Source organism: Lontra canadensis, unplaced genomic scaffold (genome assembly GCF_010015895.1).
Source record: "Lontra canadensis isolate GAN:19392208 unplaced genomic scaffold, GSC_riverotter_1.0 scaffold72, whole genome shotgun sequence".
Lineage (NCBI taxonomy): Eukaryota > Metazoa > Chordata > Mammalia > Carnivora > Mustelidae > Lontra > Lontra canadensis.
Genome location: NW_022631066.1, coordinates 6,994,156 through 7,014,846, shown reverse-complemented (window position 1 = coordinate 7,014,846; position 20,691 = coordinate 6,994,156). Strand labels below are relative to the sequence as shown.

Sequence of the window (20,691 nt, the reverse complement as noted above, 5' to 3'; positions counted from 1 at the left end):
ATGCAAAGGCACAGGTGGCCAGCTCATGCTCTGGTAGTTTCTGTGGGTTTTTGGTGGCTCTTCTGCCCGCACCTAGTTTATCTTTTGTGAATATGTATGCCAAAAAAGAAAAATAAATATTACCTTTAAATGTTTACTATGAATTGTTTTGTGTATCAAATCAAATCAAATGATAGAAAATTTTGTTATAATTTTTAAAACTCTTTTTTCTCTAGAAAGCGATGTGCCCATTAACTGTCCAAGTCAGTGGTGGCCATATGCAGGTCACTGCTACAAGATTCACAGAGAGGAAAAGAAAATCCAAAGAGATGCCTTGACTGCATGTCGGAAGGAAGGTGGCGATCTAGCCAGCATCCACAGCATCGAGGAATTTGACTTTATCATCTCCCAACTGGGATATGGTGAGAAACCTACAACAGTAATATGCTTCCCTCTCCCCAACTCTCCATCCATCTCTGGAATTTAATCATTATCCATTTAATCACAAATGTTATGATTTAATAATTTTAATTTAATAAAATTAATGAGATTATTTACTGTATACAATAAATATTAATCATGTATAAGAAGTAAAAATTGTTTAGGAATTTAAAGAATTTTAATAATATTTTATTTATTTATTTGAGAAAGAGAAAGAGAGAGAGAGCATGGGGATGAGGGGCAGAGGGAGGGAGAGAATCCCAAACAGATTCTTCACTAAGAATGGAGCCCAATGCGGGGCTTGATCCCAGGACTCTGAGATCATGACCTGAGCTGAAATCATGAGTTGAACACTGAACTGACTGACCCACCCAGGCACCCCGAAATTTAAAGAATTTTTATTCAAGAGATGATTTGACTTATTTTTCTTTTAATATGCAATCAATTGACAGTTTTAAAAATATTATTTTTCTCTATGTAATCTGCATTCAGAGCAGTCTACCTTAGATTTGTCAATAATACTCCATTTATTAGAAGTAGTGGTGCATATATATTTTCTTTTTTAATGCCCTATTTTCTCTGACCAGAAACATCTCTAAATGAGCCATCTCATACTCCGGACTTTATTTTCTTGATTAACCTAGCTACCGCTGCTACGGTGTTGAGCAGTAGAAGAAACGGGATAGTTTATTGGGGTGGTTAGGTGTTGGCCTCCAACTTTTAAAGAAATGTGTTCCTCAATTTTAGGTACGTAAAGATTCTAAAGAAAATGTACTGAACAAAATTTTGTAAAGGTTTCAAAAATCAGTTCTATCAAAAACAAAACAAAGCAAAGCAAAGCAAAGCAAAACAAAACAAAACAAAAACCCCAAAACAAAACCAGGGAAAATGAGCTAGGAACAACTCCTCCCAGAGAAGAGGCAGGCGAGGAGGAACAGAGCGCTAACTGGCAAGCAGGGGTACCTGCTGGTTAAATGATGATCGTTTTCTGCTTCCCCCTGAGCCTGCTGACTAGCCGTTTCCAGCCAGCAAAACAAGAGGAAATGGATGGTGGCGATGGTGGGGACGGCTTCCTGACGTTTATTGCCTGAAAATTGATAGGAGTCAGGGTGGGGGGAGGAGGGGAGAAGAAAAATACAGTTGACAAATAGACGGGAATTAGCAGCGTAGTCGCAGAGAACAGTTGCAAAGACCCCAAAACACCAGGACATCTAACACCCGTGCCAAATGGGATTCTTTCTCATCTGTGCGCTTCCCTTGGTTTAATAGACCCTGATAATAGCCTGCGGCAGCCTGTAAACAACTTCTTATATTCTCTGCTTACCCATTCTGGAGAATTCAGACCAGACGGTAATAATGTGAGCAGGACTGATGTGTCTGAATAATATCATGGCATACAAGTCACAATGCTTACAGCAGGTAATAAAGTTTGCAAATGAATCACTGGAGACCAGATTAGTTAAGGGGCTGTAGTGCCAAAGTGCAAAATTTTCTTTACTTCCTATAACATGTTATAGTAATAGGAAAAGCTGGTATGTTTATTGCTCTGGTTATATAGGGAAGGTGGCTGACAAAGGTAGACTTCATTTATTGAAGGATAATTGACATACATTTTGTTAGTTTCAGGTAATGATTCCACAACTGCAAAGTGATCACCACAATATCCCTAGCTACCAATATTGACTATGGTCACCCTGCTATGCATTACATCTCCTCGACTTATTAATTTTATCACTGGAAGTTTGTACCTCTTTTTTAAAAAAGATTTTATTTATTTATTTGAGAGAGAGAAAAAAAATGAGTGGGGGAGGGGCAGAGGATAAGCAGACTCCCTGCTGAGTGGGGAGCCCATCACAGGGCTTAATCCCAGGACCCTGAGATTGTGACCTAACACTTAACTGACTGAGCCACCCAGGTGCCCCTGAAGTTTCTATCTCTTGTTCCCCTCACCCATCTCACCTTAACACCCCCTCTCTCCTTTACATCTGGCAACCACAGATCTGTTCTATCTATGAGTTTTGTTTTGTCTGTTCGTTTGTTTTGCTTTTTAGATTTCACATATAAGTGAGATCAAATGGTATCTGTCTATTTAGTTCACTGAGCATCATGTCCTCAAGGTCCATCCATGTCATTGCAAATGGATGATCCCCCTCAAATCCAATGGATTCTTTTTTATGGCTTTATAGTATCCTAATATGTGTGTGTGTGTGTGTGTGTGTGTGTGTGTATGTGTGTGTGTGTACAGATTGGAATATATATATATGCACTATCTTCTTCATTTATTCATCCATTGATAGACACTAAGGCTGTTTCTATATCTTGGCTATTGTAGATAATGTTGCAAAGAACATTGATGGCACATATGTCTTTTTAGTTAGTGTTTTTTTCCTTTGGATAAATGCCCAGAAGTGGAATCACTGTATCATATGGTAGTTCTATTTTTAATTCATTGAGAAACCTCCATACTGTTTTCCAAGGTGGTGACACCAATTTATGCTCCTACCAACCGCGCAGGAGGGTTCCCTTTTTTCCATGTTGCTGCCAACACTTGTTATTTCTTGTCCTTTTGATAATAGTCATTCTGGCAGGTGTTAAGTAATATTTCATTATGGTTTTAATTTGTATTTCCCTGATGATTGGTGGTTTTGAGTATCTTTTCATGTGTCTTTTAGCCATATGGATGTACTCTCTGGAAAAATGTCTATTCAGATCCTCTGCCTATTTTTAAATCAGATTGGCTTTTGTTTTTTTTGTTTTTTTTGTTTTGTTTTTGTTTTTTTTTTTTTTGGTTACTGAACTGTATGAATTCTTTACATAGTTTAGATATAAACCCTTAATGAATATACGGTTTACAAATATCTTCTTCCATTCAGTAGGTTGTCTTTTCATTTTGTTGATGCTTTCCTTTGTTATGCAGAAGCTTTTAGGTTGATGTAGTCTTTTGTTTACTTTTGCTTTTGTTGCCATTGCCTTTAGAGTCATATCTCAAAACATACTGCCAAGAACAATGTCAAGGAACTTACTGCTTATATTTCTTCTCAGAGTTTTATGGCTTCCAGACCTATATTTAAGTCTTTACTTTGAATTAATTTGTATATGGTGTAAGGTAGTGGCCCTGTTTCATTCTTTTGTAAGTGGCTTCCAGTTTTCCTAACACCATTTACTGAAGAGAGTATCCTTTCCTCATTGTATGCTTACCATCTTTGTTGTAAATTAATTGACTATATATGTGTGGGTTTATTTCTGGGCTGTCTATTCTGTTCCACTGTTCTGTGTCTGCTTTTATGCAGATACCATGCTATTTTGATTATTTTGGCTTTGTGATACAGTTTGAAATATGGGAGTGTGATACCTTCAGCTTTGTTCTTTCTCAAGATTACTTTGGCTCTTTGGGATCTTTTGTGGTTCCATACAAATTTTAGGTTTGTTTTATTTCTGTGAAAAATGCCATTGATATTTTGATAGGGATTACATTGAATCTGTATATTGCTTTGGGTAACAGGATGCTTTTATAATATTAATTCTCCAATCCATGAGCATGGACTATCTCTTTATTTGTGTTTTCTTCAATTTCTTTCATCAAGTCTTATAATTTTAAGTATAGAGGTCTTTTATTTTCTTGGTTAAATTATTCCTACGTATTTTATTGTTTTTGATGCAATTGAAAATGGGATTGTTTTCTTAATTTCTCTTTCTTATAGTTCATTGTTAGTATATAAAAAAGAAACAGTTTTATATATTGATTTTGTATCATGCAACTTTATTGAATTCGTTTTCTAGTCTTAACAGTTTTTTTGGTGGATTCTTTAGGGTTGTCTATAAAATCATGTCATTGAAAATAATGATAATTTTATTTCTTCCTTTCTAATTTAGATGCCTTTTATTTCTTATTTGTTCCTAAGTTCTGGCTAGGACTTCCAATATTATGTTGAGTAAAAATGGCAAAGGGGTTCATCTTTTCCTTTTTCTTATTCTTAAGGGAAAAGCTTCCAGCTTTTCACCATTGAATATGTTAGTTGTGGACTCACCATATATGGCCTTTATTATGTTAAGGTACATTCTGTCTATTCCCAACTGACTGATTTTATCATAAATAGATATTGATTTTGTCAATTATTTTTTCTGTCTCTATTGAGATGTTAATATGATTTATTTTATTTTTATTTTAGAGAGAGAGAGCAAGTGTAAATGGAGGAGGGCCAGAGGGAGAGTGAGAGTCTTTTTTTTTTTTAAAGTTTTTATTTATTTGTCAGAGAGACAGAGTGAGAGAGCACAAGCAGCAGGAACAGCAGAGGGAGAGGGAGAAGCAGGCTCCCCTCTGAGCAGGGAGCCTGATGTGGGACTCAATCCCAGGATCCTGGGATCATGAACCAAGCTGAAGGCAGACGCTTAACCAACTGAGTCACGCAGGTGTCCTGAGAGAGAGAATCTTAAGCCTGTATTGCTATGAACTTCCCTCTTGAATGTTTTTGCTGAATCACATGGATTTTGATATTTTATTTATATTTCATTTCTCTAAAGGTATTTTTTTATTTCTTCTTTGATTTCTTCAGTGACTTATTGGTTGTACAGTAGCATAATTAATTAATTTATTTATTTATTTATTTTTTTAGTAGCAGACTTAAAATCACAACTTATTTGTGATTTTTCCAGTTTTCTTTTTGTAGTTGATTTCTGGTTTCATACCACTGTGTTTGAAAAAGAAGCTTGATACGATTTTAGCCTTCTTAGATTTATTGAGACTTATTTTGTGGCCTAGTATATGAACTATCTTGGAGAATATTCCTTGTGCACTTCAGAAGAATGTATATTCAGCTGTTTTGGGATGGAATGTTCTCTACATGTAAATTACTTATCTCCATTTCCTTAAGTATTTTTTCTGGGATTTTTGTCTTGGATTTGTTTGTTTGTTTGTTTGTTTGGAACATATTCCTCTGTTTCCTCATTTTGTCTAACTCTCTGTGTTTGATTCCATGTGTCAGGTGAAACAGCTATCTCTCTCAGTCTTAGAATGGTGTCCCTATGTGAGCAATGATCCTTACCATTTAACTTTGCGGTAGTCATTAGTTGTTTCTTGAATTGTTTCTCCAATTGTTTCAAACTTAATGGGGCCTAAAACATAGTCCCCCCCCTTACTGAATCCCAGGACTCAAGGGGCATCCCTTGTGTAGGCTGTGCTTGGAAGAACTGTGGAGAGGTGGAGTGCTGCCTGCTGTTTGTGGGGGGTGCAGTAGTGGCCTGGGGAGTGAGGCCCTCACCTGCCTCTGGCAGGGCTTCAGCATCAGTGTGGTGGGGTAGGCACTAGCTGGTTAGATCGACAGTGCAAAAATAGTGCCCACTAGTGCTGCCACTAGCAAACTAGAGCAAGAATGCAAAAATGGTGCCTTTTTGCAGTTTTCTCTGGAGATAGTTCCAGTAGACTTTTGCCCCTCTGACAGATTTATTATTTATTTATTTATTTATTTATTTGACAGAGAGAGAGAGATCACAAGTAGGCAGAGAGGCAGGCAGAGAGAGAGGGGGAAGCAGGATCTCTGCTGAGCAGAGAGTCCAATATGGGGCTTGATCCCAGGACCCTGAGACCATGACCTGAGCCGAAGGCAGAGGCTTAACCTAGTGAGCCACCCAGGTGCCCCTGGCAGAATTTTTAAGATTAGCAAATAAATCTCAATTGCATATGGTCTAGGGTCTTTCCAAACTGCTGCTTTTGCCCTGGGTCTTGGGGTGAGTGAGTCTGTATATCAGATCTTTAAGAGTAGAATCTCTATTCCCTAAGCCCTTTGGTTCTCTTGGATTTAAGCCCCATTGGTTTTCAAAACTAGATATTTTGGAGACTCATCTATAATACACATCCTGATAGTTGGGGTGCCTGATGTGAGAAACAAACCCCTCACTTGCTGGGAAGGAGGTCCATATTTATGAGACCCCTCCCGATGGTGGGTCAGTACACCCTGGTAGGGTTTTTAACCAGACTAGGTCTCTTCTTCTGCTACGCATCTCAGCATGGCCTTTTTATCCTTTGTTGAAGAGCAGTTGTTCAGCTAATTCTCAGGTTACTTTCAGAGGGAATTGTTCCATATGTATCTATAGATTTGTTGTAGGGTTAGTTCAGGGTCTTCTTATGCAGCCATCTTGAACCACCTCTGGCAAAGATTGCTTTAAAGTTCAACTTAAGAATTAATAAATTTTCACTAGGGAAATATTCCCTTTTTTGATTATTGATAAAGCTTATTTATTTAAAACAGTGAAAATAATGTTGCTAAAGTTAAAAAAAATTATAAAATTATTGTTTCTAAATCAAAAGCCTAGAAAAACTTTTTAGGTAGTTGAGATAGTATCTTTTAAAAATATTTTTATATTAATTGTGGAAATACAGTGGAGAAATTTGGACTTACACATGTAAGTTATGACTACTTCAAGTAAGACAGCTTCCCTAACCGACTCATAATGATTGAGCTAACAACTTTTTACACTCGTGTATTATATGGAGTCTAGCTTGTGCTTAGGAATTACAAAAACTAGACTGAGGTGCACAATTTAGTGAGAAAAAATATTTATAGGGAACTCATTTTTTTTTAAAGATTTTATTTATTTATTTGACAGACAGAGATCACAAGTAGGCAGAGAGGCAGGTCAGGGGCGGGGCGGGGAGCAGACTCCCCACTGAGCAGAAAGTCTGATGTGGGTTCGATCCCAGGACCCTGGGATCATGACCTGAGCCAAAGGCAGAGGCTTAACGACTGAGCCACCCAGGCACCCCATGGAACTCTTAATACTTTATTTTAATTGTGGGCCCTGAGGGTTTAGGTTTTTATTAGTCTTGAACCTAGAAGGACACGTGAGGTCATTTTGAAGCCTTTATTTGCTGCCCAAAAGATCATGATCTGCCATATTAAGTGAAAGGAAAAGGGGATCATCCTGGCAATGTCATTCATGCCTCATGGCACTGGAAACATCTGTTGGGGCTGGCAATGAGCCAGTCAGGGACTTCTCCAAAAGCAAAGTTAAGTGACAACCTTTAGGAGGAAGAGATGAAACCATTTAGGGAAATTCCTATATAGTGTGGCATTTTCCTCTTTTTCTACTACAACATCATCTTTATAATCCTTTGACAAGTAGTTTTATTTTTACCATTTAAAGAACACAAATCAGTCATTCATGATGAAATTTCCAATAGTACAAATTAAATAGATATTGAATTGTGTATTCTTTCATTTTTTGAATTTGCAAATATGTATGTTTCTAGCTATGAAAACTTGGGCCTTAAATTTTGTCCCATTAGTTATAATACTTAGAATTTTTAGAATTCTAACTTCAGATAAGGGCAGTAATAAAGTAATAAAGTAATAAAGCAGGGGACCTTCCTTTCCTGATAACCTCCTGATTTTTGGAAAGAAAACATATGTACATTACTTTTGTGTCTTTCTTCCTGTTTAGAGCCAAATGATGAGTTATGGATTGGCTTAAATGACATCAAGATTCAAATGTATTTTGAGTGGAGTGATGGGACCCCTGTCACATTTACTAAATGGCTCCGTGGGGAACCAAGCCATGAAAACAATAGGCAGGAAGACTGCGTTGTAATGAAAGGCAAGGTAAGGCAACTTTATTTGCTGATATCTAGCAAAAGCCAGAGGATATTTTTCTTCCTGCCTCACTCACTACACATCATCATTTAGATTGGTATTAGTCTAGGTGATCTATCTATATTTCAATTGTTTAGCAAAGTCAAATTTTCAAGAGGACTAGAAAATCAGCAGAGAGAAACTTTCAGTTCAAGGACAAAATTAACCAGTGACCCGTATTCATACTGTTCTTATGCTGAGTTCTAAAGGGCAATACATAGAGCTTGACTGAGCAAACGAGAGCTTTGGTTCTATTTTGACTCGTTTCTCTGAATTGATGTACTTAGGTCTGTTCTGGGTTCCACAATCTGCAGTCTGTATTTGGAGGGTTACATATGTTCTTTTAGGATACATGGAGATGTCACATCTGAAAAAATTGTGCCTATGTCTTATATATGACTCTCGTGCCTGAAGAATACGATCAAAATATCTTTCGCTAATGGGTAATGAACATGGTGGTTGAGAGGCTGGGTTTTGATGCATGGCTTATTTTCACATTTATAAGATGGGCGTAATAACTGTATCCAGCTTAATGGTAGATATAAGGATGGAATGGGTTAATGAATATAATAAGCACAATGACTGTCCCAAACCTACTGTTCAGTAGTTATAAGCTTCTGTTTCATCATGGGGTTGTTTTCATTGTGATTAATTGAAAGCTTAAGAAAAAAGTAAGTGTTAACTATTGAAAGGGTAGGCAGAAGTGTGCAGGAAACCAGAAAGCATCATTCTTATGAAGAACTGAAGGACAATATGGCCGAAAGCCCAGAGTTAGAGGTGGAAGGGTTGGTAAGAACACTAGCAACTGCTGAGGTGGAGAAAATATGCCTTTGTCCAGGAGTGGCAAGACCAATTTTTCAATTTAGAAATATTACTCTGGCTGAAGGTTGAGTACCAGATGGCAGTGGGTTGTTACTGAGTGAGAAATGAGGAATCAGAGGCAGACAATATAGAAAATATTTTTCAAGGTGTTTAGTAGTTTTGTGAAGGAGAAGAGAGGCCATTTTGATGTGAGGTCTCTAAGGAAGGAGGAGTAGGAGCCATCTGAAGCAGAGTGGGAGGTAGAGCCTTAGACCCAAGAGGACACTCATTAATACGAACTGAAAAAGGGAGGAGAGGTGACTGGTTTCAGGTGTGTTTTCGAATTTGGTGTGTTGGGTGAGGGAATATTCTGGATGAGTTTCTATGTACTTGGTTAACTTGAAAACAGTTGACAGGAAAGGCTGTGTGTAAACCTTCTTTTGGCACCACCACTTAAAGGCTGACAAGCTTTTTTAGTTTCTCTCTTGATTCCTCTACACAGTGGCAGGGATAGTTAAAATATAAAAACATATTGGGGAGCTTCAATCTCTTTCACATCTTTGTAGCCAGAACCAAATTTGCTGTTGAGTTATAAAATGTCAATTTACCTTTCTTTTCAGAGATGCCATTTTTCTCTTAACAACCTTTGTTTTTCTTTCCTGAGGCCCAATTACAAGAAAACTGCCTCAGAGTCAAATATCTGATAATCACTATTTTTTTTTCTCTCTTTGCTTTCCACAGGATGGGTACTGGGCAGATCGGGCCTGCGAGCGGCCTCTTAACTACATCTGTAAGATGAAATCTCAAACCCAGCCCTCGGGAACAGTGGAAGTAGAACAAGGCTGCCGGAAAGTGAGTATAGAGCATGGACAATAAGTTCAGACCCGAAAATATTATGTGATCTCTTGGCTTTATTTTTTGGCGGTGAAAGTGCTTTATTATTGTCATAGGTAGCCAAGTGTTCCAGCTGTTTAGATGTTCAACAGGTTCTTGATAGGGTTTGGTATCATTGTTCTTCCTGAAGGCCTCTTTGGGTGTTCTCTACAGTTACCATGGGAGCATGTGGTCAGCAGCAATTTTCAGAATGCTGTGGGAATTCTCCTACCCCAATGGGGGAATGAGAACAGAGAATAAAACCACATGCCTGTGGAACCTGGTAAGGGTAACAAGATTCAGGTGGGTTATGGTCATGGAAAATGGTCATTGAAGCCTTGGTAGCCGATGATCCTATGGGTGGTAGAAACATATCCAGCAGATAACTGTTAAGTTTCAGACAGCAAGCTATCCTGCCATTTTCTCCATTTATAAGGATGGCCTCCATTGAGGACATTGCTTCTGGTGGGGATTCCTCCCAGGAGATCCCTTCAGCGGAAGGCAGATGAAACTAGCTGGTGGTAGCTGGTGGTAACCATGGAGTAAAGCCATGCCATCTTAGCGTGTGTCATCCTTGCCTGTACCTCAGTTCGTCGCCGCTCCCTGCATCTCTTTTAATACTTTGAGATTGAAGTAAAGGGTCTCTGTGAAACAATTTCCAACAGCAGAAAGAAACTCCAAAATACAGGGTGTATGGTTGTCATTTTCCTGTTTAATTACTGAGTTGCTTGTCTTCCTCTTTTTCCTTTCTCACTTCTCTTAGATAAAAATAAAATAGATACTAAATCTCTTTCCAAGCTCGTCATGTTGTGATCAGATCATCTTGTCACAAACACCAGAAGGCTGAGAGTTCATGAAACATAATTTAGGACTGTCCAAATAAATCATCAAGAAACATCGAGCAGACACAAAATCAGAGACTGTTAACGATATAGAGGATCTTTGTGATAATTGAAATCCCCCCTTTAATTGTTATGTTCTGGAAATTCAGCCCAGAGAAGCTATGCCTTTCTTGGAATGACAGAAACAAGACTAGAACCCTGGCCTCCTGACCCCACGTCTCACACTGAAACTACTGTGTTCATTGCCAGTGTGTTTACTTTTGCTTTGTCTAATCATATGGAGATATGGGAGAGTGTATATTATTGTAATTTTCTATAAATAAGAAATAATCTTTAAATGTGATTACTTCTATACAATGGATCAAAGTTTGTATACATATAACAGTTATATAGATAATAAAAGTTATATATATATATATATGGTCTAGTAATATTCATATCTATAATGTCTGATAAAATCCACTTTAATCTTAGGGTGGTAGATAAATAAGATAATATCCATAACTTTTTGTTGAGTGTATTTATTATGCTGTCAATGATCTTAAAGGATAAACATTATGTTCCTAAGTAGACAGGAGGGGAAACTGAAGCTCAGAGACATTTGGTCAGTTTAAAAATACCTCCTGTGGCTCAGAGGGCTGGGAAGACTCAAACATTGAACAACAAAAAAATCCATTCACTAGCAAAGAAAGATAACAAGACTGTTTCTTTTGTTTTTTTGTGGTTTTTCTGTTTGTTTGTTTTTGTTTTTTTCCTGTCTGGGTCTAGGCACTTGGTGGTGTGGGGACATTTTTGAGAATTCAAAACCACAAGTATATTACACAGATCTGGGATTCAGTTTTCAATTCATTGCTACCTTTGTGGGCAATCTGGGGCAAAGTGGTCCTGAGTCTCTGAGATTCCAGGATGTCTGACAGATACAAATGTTAAGCTGTTTTACATAGAAGTTCCCTTTACCCAGCTGACGAGTAATCCCCTGGATGAGTTTGAAATCTTGAAGTTATAGAATCTACTACCAGGAGCTTTAGATGGTGAGATTAGTGGATGTGACATTCAAATGAATGTGTTTTTAAATACTTACAGAAATGAAAGGTGAGCGTGGAACCCTGGACCAACCAAGTTTTGTTATCAAGTACTTCATTATGATTCACTTCCAAATATTTTTGATTTCCATTAAGATTTCTTTGATCCTTGAATTTAGAAGTGTGTGTGTGTGTGTGTGTGTGTGTGTTGATATTGGGTGGGGGTTTTGGTGGTAGTGATGGGAATTTTTTTTTTTTAGTTTTTAAATAATTAGAAACTATTGATTTTAATTTCACTGCATTGTGATCATTAGTTGTGGTTATTGTTACTTCTTGAGGCTTTCTTCATGGTCTAATTCATAGTTTTGTTAAATTTTCAGTGGGGTTGAGCAGAATGACTTTTTTGGTAATTTTATTTTTATTTTAATTATTTTTATTTTTTTTATAAACATATAATGTATTATTAGCCCCAGGGGTACAGGTCTGTGAATCGCCAGGTTTACACACTTCACAGCACTCACCATAGCACATACCCTCCCCAATGTCCATAACCCCACCACCCTCTCCTGACCCCCATGCCCCCAGCAATTCTCGGTTTGTTTTGTGAGATTGAGTCTCTTATGGTTTGTCTCGCTCCTGATCCCATCTTGTTTCATTTATTCTTTTCCTACCCTCCAAACCCCAACATTGCATCTCCACTTCCTCATATCAGGGAGATCATATGATGATTGTCTTTCTCTGATTGACTTATTTCACTAGGCATAATACCCTCTAGTTCTATCCACGTCGTCACAAATGGCAAGATTTCATTTCCTTTGAAGGCTGCATAGTATTACATTGTATATATATACCACCTCTTCTTTATCCATTCATCTGTTGGTGGATATCTAGGTTCTTTCCATAGTTTGGCTATTGTGGACATTGCTGCTATAAACATTCGGGTGCACCTGCCCCTTTGGATCACTACGTTTGTATCTTTAGGGTAAATACCCAGTAGTGCAATTGCTGGGTCGTAGGGTAGCTCTATTTTCAACTTTTTGAGGAACCTCCATGCTGTTTTCCAGAGTGGTCTCACCAGCTTGAATTCCCACCAACAGTGTAGGAGGGTTCCCCTTTTTCCGCATCCTCGCCAGCATCTGTCATTTCCTGACTTGTTAATTTTAGCCATTCTCACTGGTGTGAGGTGGTATCTCATTGTGGTTTTGATTTGTAAAACAGAATGACCTTTGATTGTTCAGTTCGGGGTCTATATATGTTAACTAGAAAAAAACTTAACAATTTATATTATTCAGATGTTCTATATTCCTAATAATTTGTCTGCTCAAAAAATATTCTCCTTGCACTTCTGTCAGCTTTTGTTTTATATACTTTGATCTGTGTTATATATACTTTGTATATACACTGCGTTATATATACTTCGATCTTTGTTTTATATACTTTGATCTGATGTATCTTATTGATACATCGGTCCTTTAATTATGTAATTACTTTCTTTATTCATAATGCTTTTTTTTAACCATAAAGTCAACTTTAAATAATATCAGTATTGTCACAGAAGCTATCTTTTGCTTGGTATTTCCCTAGAATCTCCTTTTCCAACTAATTGTTTTTAATCATTCTATATCATGGAATGGTTCTTGTAAACATGTATCTGCATTTTTACTTTTTATCTAATTTGAAGAACTCTGGCTTTTTATTGGCAAACACAAGTTTAGTTTTTGGTTTTTTTGGTTTTTGTTTTTTGGTGTTTTTTTTTTTGCATACTGATATATTTGCCTTTGTTTCTACCATCTTACTCTGAGCTCTATTTTATTTACTGTTCTGATTTCTTTTCTCTCTTGTTTGTTCTTTCCTTCATTCCACTGGTCCTATTGAATGTTTTTTTTGTTTTTTTGTTTTTTTTTTTAAGATTTATTTATTTATTTGAGAGAGAATGAGTAAGAGAGAGCACGAGAGAGGAGAAGGTCAGAGGGAGAAGCAGACTCCCCAAGGAGCTGGGAGCCCGATGTGGGACTCGATCTTGGAAGTCCAGGATCATGACCTGATCTGCTCAACCAACTGAGCCACCCAGGTGCCCCTATTGAATGTTTTGATCTCATTTTCCTTCTCTACAGGTTTGGGAATAATACATTTCACTTTTTTTTTAAATTTTAATTTTAATTTAATTTTATTTTTTTTTTACATTTCACTTTTTTAAATGGTTAAACTTAGGGTTGTTTTTTTTTAAGATTTTATTTATTTATTTGAGAGAGAGAGAGTATGAGCAGTGGGGAGAGGTAGAGGGAAAAGCAGATTCCCTGCTGAGCAGAGAGCCTGATACAGGGCTTGATCCTCAGGACCCTGGGATCATGACCTGAGCCAAAAGCAGATGGTTCACCAACTTAAGCCACCCAGGCATCCTAACCTTAGGTATTTAACATACATTTCTGACTTGAAGTTAAGCAGTATCTCTTCTGCTTCCTAAACAAAATGAAATTCATTATTCCACTTAAGCATGAATTTTTGTTTTAAATTTTAGAAATGTTAGACTCACAGGGAACTGAAAAAGAAAGTACAGAGAATTCCCCCATGCCAACTACTTTCTTCCCTCCAGTGAGAGCTTCTTATGTAGCAAGAGTGCAAACAGCTAGGTAACTGACATGGATACAGAATATTAACTAAACTATACATCTTGTTAATTTCCAATTTCTTAACTTCCCACCCGTAATTAGTTATCTTTGCTATTTGTACATTTAGACTTGTTCACTAAGGCATTTATTGGTTTCTTTATTCAGTGTGACTTTCAGCCCATTTATTCCTCCTGACTTAAAATTCCTTCTTGCCAAAGTAAATCTTTTTGTGATTTTTTCCACTGGTGATACGGGAGTGGAAAACTCCCATCTTTATCTGAAAATGTCTTGTTCCATCATCACCTTGTGTAATAATTTTAGGTTGCCTACTTTAAAATGCTCGGTTGACAGCCATTTTCAGACCGTGCTGTGTATATAACGTTTCATTTTCTCCTAGCCTTTATTTTGCCATTGGAACTCCTGTTATTAGGATAATTCTTCTTTTCTAAAAAGTGAGTCCTCTGTATTTTCTCTCTGATTGATTTTAAGATCTACTCATTGGCTTTGTCATTCTGCTAGCTTTTAGCACAGTATGTTGAGATTTGGATTAATTTTCTTTTGTTTGGTACTCAATGTTCTTCAGTTTTAGAATTTGTCTCTTTTAATTCTTGAAAATTATCAGTCATTAATTTTATTTGGTGATTCTGAAACTTATCTTAGGTTGATTTTCAAACTTTTCATTCTATTTTTTGTGTTCTCTCTCTGTTTTTTAAAATCTCTTTCATACGTTTATCTCTCTGCTACATTCATTCATATGACTAATCTTTCTGAAACCACATTTTCTACATTTAATAAGGCCATTGAGTTTTTAACTTTATAGATTTCTTTTCTGGAAATTCTATTTTTTGTATGTTCAGGTCCTCTTGTTCTTTGTTCATAGCATTTTGATCTTTAGTTATTGATTCTCCTTTTGTCTTCTTTTGTTAAATCATCTGAGACATGTTTTTTTTTAAGATTTTATTCATTTACTTGAGAGAGCGAGAGAGAGCACAAGTAGGGTGGAGGGGCAGAGGGAAAGGGAGAAGCAAACTCCCTATTCCACAGAGAGCCCAACATGGGGCTCGATTCCCAGGACCCTGAGATCACAATCCAGACTGAAGGCAGAAGCTTAACTGACTGAACCACCCAGGCACCCCTGAAACATGCTTATTTTTGTATTTCTTTTTCCAGATTGTTTTATTATGTTACATTTCTGACTTTCCCTTAAAATGAACCTCAGGTGGTTTGTAAATTTTGACTGTGATTAGTCCCAATCCCATACCCATCCTAAGCCTCAGAAGTCACAGTGGTTTTTTTTTTATTTTTTTTAAGATTTTATTTATTTATTTGACACAGAGAGAGAGATCACAAGTAGGCAGACCAGCAGACGGGGGCTGGGTGTTGGGTGGTGGGGAAGCTGGCTCCTTGCTAAGCAGAGAGCCTGACGCGGGGCCTGATCCCAGGACCCTGAGATCATGACCCAAGCCAAAGGCAGAAGCTTAACCCACTGAGCTACCCAGGCGCCCTTCAAAAGTCATAGTCTTACATGACCTGTGTTGTGGAAATATTTCTATTGTGTGGTTCTGCATTTTACTTCTCTGAGTGCCTAGGAATTTCTCCTTTTGTAAACCAAGATTTATTTTATGTTTTTGGCTGTGGAGTCTAACACAATGTGAATAGTATCAAGTTGGGGCCAGCACCCATCTCTAGCACAGAATCAGTATTTATTTTTAACAGAATGATTTCTTATTTCTCTGCACCTAGAACCCCAAGCAGATGACAAGAATCTGCTGTTGCCTGGTTTTGTGAATAGAGTTTTCTCACTTTCCTTTCCAGAGGGACTTTCCTTAGTGGGTATCGTCTTTTTTTTTTTTTTTTTAAGATTTATTTATTTATTTGAGAGAGAGATAGAGAGAGAGGGCATGAGTAGGGGGAGGGGCAGAGAAAGAGAGAGAGAATCCTGAAGCAGACTCCTCAGTGAGCCTGGAGCCTGATGTGGGGCTCGATCCCAGGACCCTGAGATCGTGAATCACAAAATCAGGAGTCAGCCAATAATCTGACTGAGCCACTCAGGCGCCCCAGTGGGGATCATCTTTATGTAAGCACTTCAGCCCCACTTCCCTGCCTCAGGTAGACTGATGGCCAAATACCCTCATTTGTATGGACATTAGTACCCTTGCCTCTAAAGCCTAGTACCCTAGTCTTGGTCTGGTACATGACAGGACAATGACAGTCTTGGCTTGAGCATTTCCCATTCTAGCGTTTTAGTTTTCTCTATGTTTTCGGTACCTGAAGATTACCTCAAGTATGGATTTTTTGTTTAATGTTATGTTTTTATTTAGCATTTCTGTGTATTTGAAGTATGGGAGAGGAACCATGCCGCATCATGTTGCCAGAAGTTTGCTAAGTATTCTCCCAGGACCAGATGACTCAGCTTTATGGTCACTGTCTACTTTTGGCTTCAGTAGACCACTAGGTTAGCTACTCAGCAAACGATTTCCTGTGGCTCTCTCTTCTAATACAGAAATCTTAGCCATTCTGTTCAGGTTCCTCAGTATGCATTTTACAAGTCACTTTTATTGGAAGATGTATCAGGAGGGGAGAGAATGAATACGCCGACCCCAGTTTTGTGTAATAAGAGGAACAATGTACTACTCTTTTCTTTATTCATATAAATATTTTTCATTGCATTTCAAATTTTCTATATTTGTGTTCTCTACATACTTCTGTCATTTATCAATTTATGTTTCATGATAGAGCAATTATTAAAATAATATTATTTAATTAATATCCCTGATTATCTGCTTGATAACATTAATAGGGCTGGAAAAGACATGGCTTCTACTGCTATATGATTGGACACACACTTTCAACATTTATGGAAGCAAACCAAACCTGTATAAGTGAGAATGCTTATTTAACAACTGTTGAAGACAGGTATGCAACCACTTTAATTTTATTTGAATGTAGGTCAAATAATGAAATGTTTTCAGAGAAGCCTAAATATCAACAGGCTCTAGATTTCTGTAAATTTCTCTAAATTCTATAAATTGACACACTGTAAATTTCTGCTCATCTTGAAGTATGGCTTGTAAAAGTAGGAGCATTAAAAATCATATCCTTATTTGGATTCTTCATTGTAAGCACTATAAAATATTTTGCTACTTCTAGAACTATAAAGCAATATTCAAAACAGTTTATTAGTACTCTAGCAAATATAGTTTGTGGATCTTTTTTCTGACCTAATATGTATCAATTTTTTTCAAGCAGGGAAACTAAGTAAAATTCATTAGTTAAAAAAGGCCATTTTCTATCTTTACCATTATCTCCACCTAAAAAGCGAGTAGAGATTCACTGATTTTATTATTCCTTTACATTCTTCTGGGTTTTTATTTTTGTTGCTTGTTTTTGTTTGTTTGTTTGTTTGCTTTTGTGTGTGTGTGTGTGTGTGTGTGTGTGCATTGCTAGGTTTACTAGACTGATAGGTCAGAAAAATCAAAATCACATAGACGTAGAACATTTTATATAATTTTTACTTCTAGAGTCCCAGCCATCTTTAAGGTTTTAGTTTTTATTTATTTTTCCCTTAATCTTTTCAAAGCACTGGATTAGGCACAGAGGATACTTAAATTCTAAAATGTGCATTTGACTTGTAATAAAAAGGGAAAAATGTATCTAGTTTAAATACAAAAAGTTATGTCCATTGGCCTTTCAAGACACACCCAATAAAATATAGAGAATACTATTGATATGAAAACATCCTTTGATAAAACCAAAAAAAGAAAGATATCATAAAATTTGTATAGTCTCAGTAAAAGTGCTTGTAGTTCAACCATATCCTTTTTCACATATGATTAAATGTCTAATATTTGTAGCACACTCATATAATGCTAATGTGTGAAAATCTGAATGTAGATACTTTTTATCTTATGACAAGGTGAACTTTACCTCTGTAAGTACTATGGGAACATATTCTGAGCTTCCCTGTAGTGGATCTTTTGGTTTACTGGAGCAGAGATTGCCCTATATTTTATATTTTAGGTTTGTTTTCTATGATGTTTATATTCAGGAGCTCACAAATTGTGGTCAAATTTGGTTTCTAGACATTTGAGAAATATTGAGTTTAGGACTTTTAAATTTTTTTGTTTGTTCAATTTAGGGAATAAAATTACTCAGATTAAGATCATACAAGTGTTCTGTTATGGTAACCTCTCCATTTCCCTCTCTACTCTCTCTGGAGTCATCCACCTCTCTTTGTTCCTGGAAACGTTGAGTCTCACTTTTATTTTGCTCCAAAGAAAGATTTTTGCCTGCATTGCTGCCTTATTGTGTAATGTTTGTCTGTGAAGACAAACTTTGGTCGCTTTACTAACCTAAAATTGTGTCATTACCAGATTATGCAAATACATGGATGAGAGCCAAAAGGAGAGAAAATGTGGGAATTTCTGACTCTGCTCCCAGTTCTTTCTAGAGACTGAATCTCTGCTTCTCTATTTTTCTCAATTTTCTCTTCTGTTTCAGACCTGAGATGAGAATAAAATTGTGGGGGACAGCCAACAGATTTTTCCATCTGTATCCTCCTTGATAATGTTATGACCTCACAGTTTTCTTAACCAAGAATTGTGTAGAACATTTAAATATTTGGAAATTGGACTAAGTTTTTAAACAATGTATTTTGAAATGCTGTAGTCTTCTCCTTTGCTTTTTTAGAATTCTCTTACATTTTGAGGGGGGGCAGAGGGGCTGGTGAGGAATAGAGAGAAATTGTTTGAGTATATTTGAATGATTTTATTTACTCAGCTCTCTTATATTTCCCCCTCATTTCCTTAGTAGAAATTTGCATAATTTAAATGACCTATCCCTAGGACACAAGATGTTTTGATTACCAACTAAACCATAACCTAAACATAAAACTGAGATACATTTCATGTGGCTAATTGGAAAGATTCACATTTCTAAAATTTAGTTAATTTTTTTTTCTTAAGATATGAACAAGCCTTTCTGACCAGTTTTGTTGGATTGAGGCCTGAAAGGTATTTTTGGACAGGACTTTCAGATGTGCAAAACAAAGGGACCTTTCAATGGACCATTGAGGAAAAGGTTCAGTTCACCCACTGGAATTCAGATATGCCAGGTATGTGAATTTCTTGGGGCTGAGGTTTTCATTCACCCTACCAGTCCATTATCTTTCTATGTACCTTTCCAAACAAACTGTATATATTAATTATGTTCTTAGCATTTTGTATTTCACTTTCCTTTTTTTTTAAATTTTCTAATTAGTTCACATTGGTCTAAGAAAATAAGGAAGATAAAACTACTCATGGTCTGCTACTACTCTGTTTGGAAAATATTTAGGAAATCCTAAATGGTCATAGATGTTCTAAATGGCTAATTTATTCCTGTACCCTTGACACTATATGAAAGGGATTTAAAACTTTTGAGTGCAACGATGAATAGAACCATCAGTGGTCTTTGGTGGCAGGGCAAGGAACCATGTTTGCGTGGAGTGTATTATTTCACGGTCTTGTGTACTGCCTTGCTTAGCCTTTTATATGTCTGGATCTTATTTTATCTTTTTAAAGAAATCTGCCAGGTAAGTTGAAGGATCTTCATTTTAAAGATGTGGAAACTAGAACTCAGAAAACGTATGTGAGTAGAAATATTCTAGGCATGGGCTTAGACTAGCCTGTATGATTCACGTCGCTTGGCGTGAACACTGCCATGCCTCTCAATCAGTTTGGATTTACCTTCCCTAGTAAGTAGTTCTGGAAATAGTCTCCGAACGATTGTTTGCCTTCTTTATTCACTGGTATCACAGCATGTGACATTATCCACTGTGACACCTTCCGAAAATTCCACATCTTTAATGGCAAATGTTTCATTGTGTCTGGGCAAAAAGCTAAAGGAGGACCATTAGTTCAAGTGCATGAACTTACTACTTGGCCTAACAAGTCCTAATCTTCAGAAGTTCTTTTAATTTGTATTCTCAAATTATTGACAGAGAAAATAGATCAACAATTTGGATAGTGGGATTCTTGGTGAATTACTGAATGTTCTGAAAGGCAGTAGGATTTCAGTTTATTTTGAAATTAACTGGGGAGGATACTAAAAAATAAAAATTAAGTGGGCAGGATATTAAGAAAAAAATATATATATATTTTAGCATCAGTAGGAGTGGTAATTCTTATTCTCTCGGTCAAACTCCTTATTTTTACGGGTGTTGATCATTCAGTGGTAGGATGTTGAGAGATTAATTTTGGAATGTCCTTAGGGAATAAAAATGGATGATATCAGAGCCATAGAGAATCAGAGATCTTAGAGAAATCAGAGATCTTAGAGAAAATGTTTTGGGAAATATGTGCCTTCCCAGAACTTTGAGAGTTACCTCTAAACACTGAATGTCCATTAAAAGAATAATAATAAAAGATTATCTCATGCTAACAGCATAGACTCTTGGTGTTTTCAAAGTTCTATCTTAATGAATTACTACTTGGAAATAATCACAACTGTAAAACAGATT

General features: G+C 36.8%; 1 protein-coding gene across 1 annotated transcript in view; it reads left to right on the top strand.

Moving 5' to 3' along the window:
• MRC1 (mannose receptor C-type 1) overlaps positions 1-20,691 on the top strand; it is a 99,526-nt gene that overhangs the window by 35,271 nt on the left and 43,564 nt on the right. Inside the window, exons 7-11 of the mRNA XM_032880888.1 lie at positions 216-401; positions 7,858-8,015; positions 9,588-9,698; positions 16,993-17,108; positions 19,157-19,305. Coding sequence (XP_032736779.1) covers positions 216-401; positions 7,858-8,015; positions 9,588-9,698; positions 16,993-17,108; positions 19,157-19,305 — 720 coding nt within the window. The remainder of the gene's footprint in view (positions 1-215; positions 402-7,857; positions 8,016-9,587; positions 9,699-16,992; positions 17,109-19,156; positions 19,306-20,691) is intronic.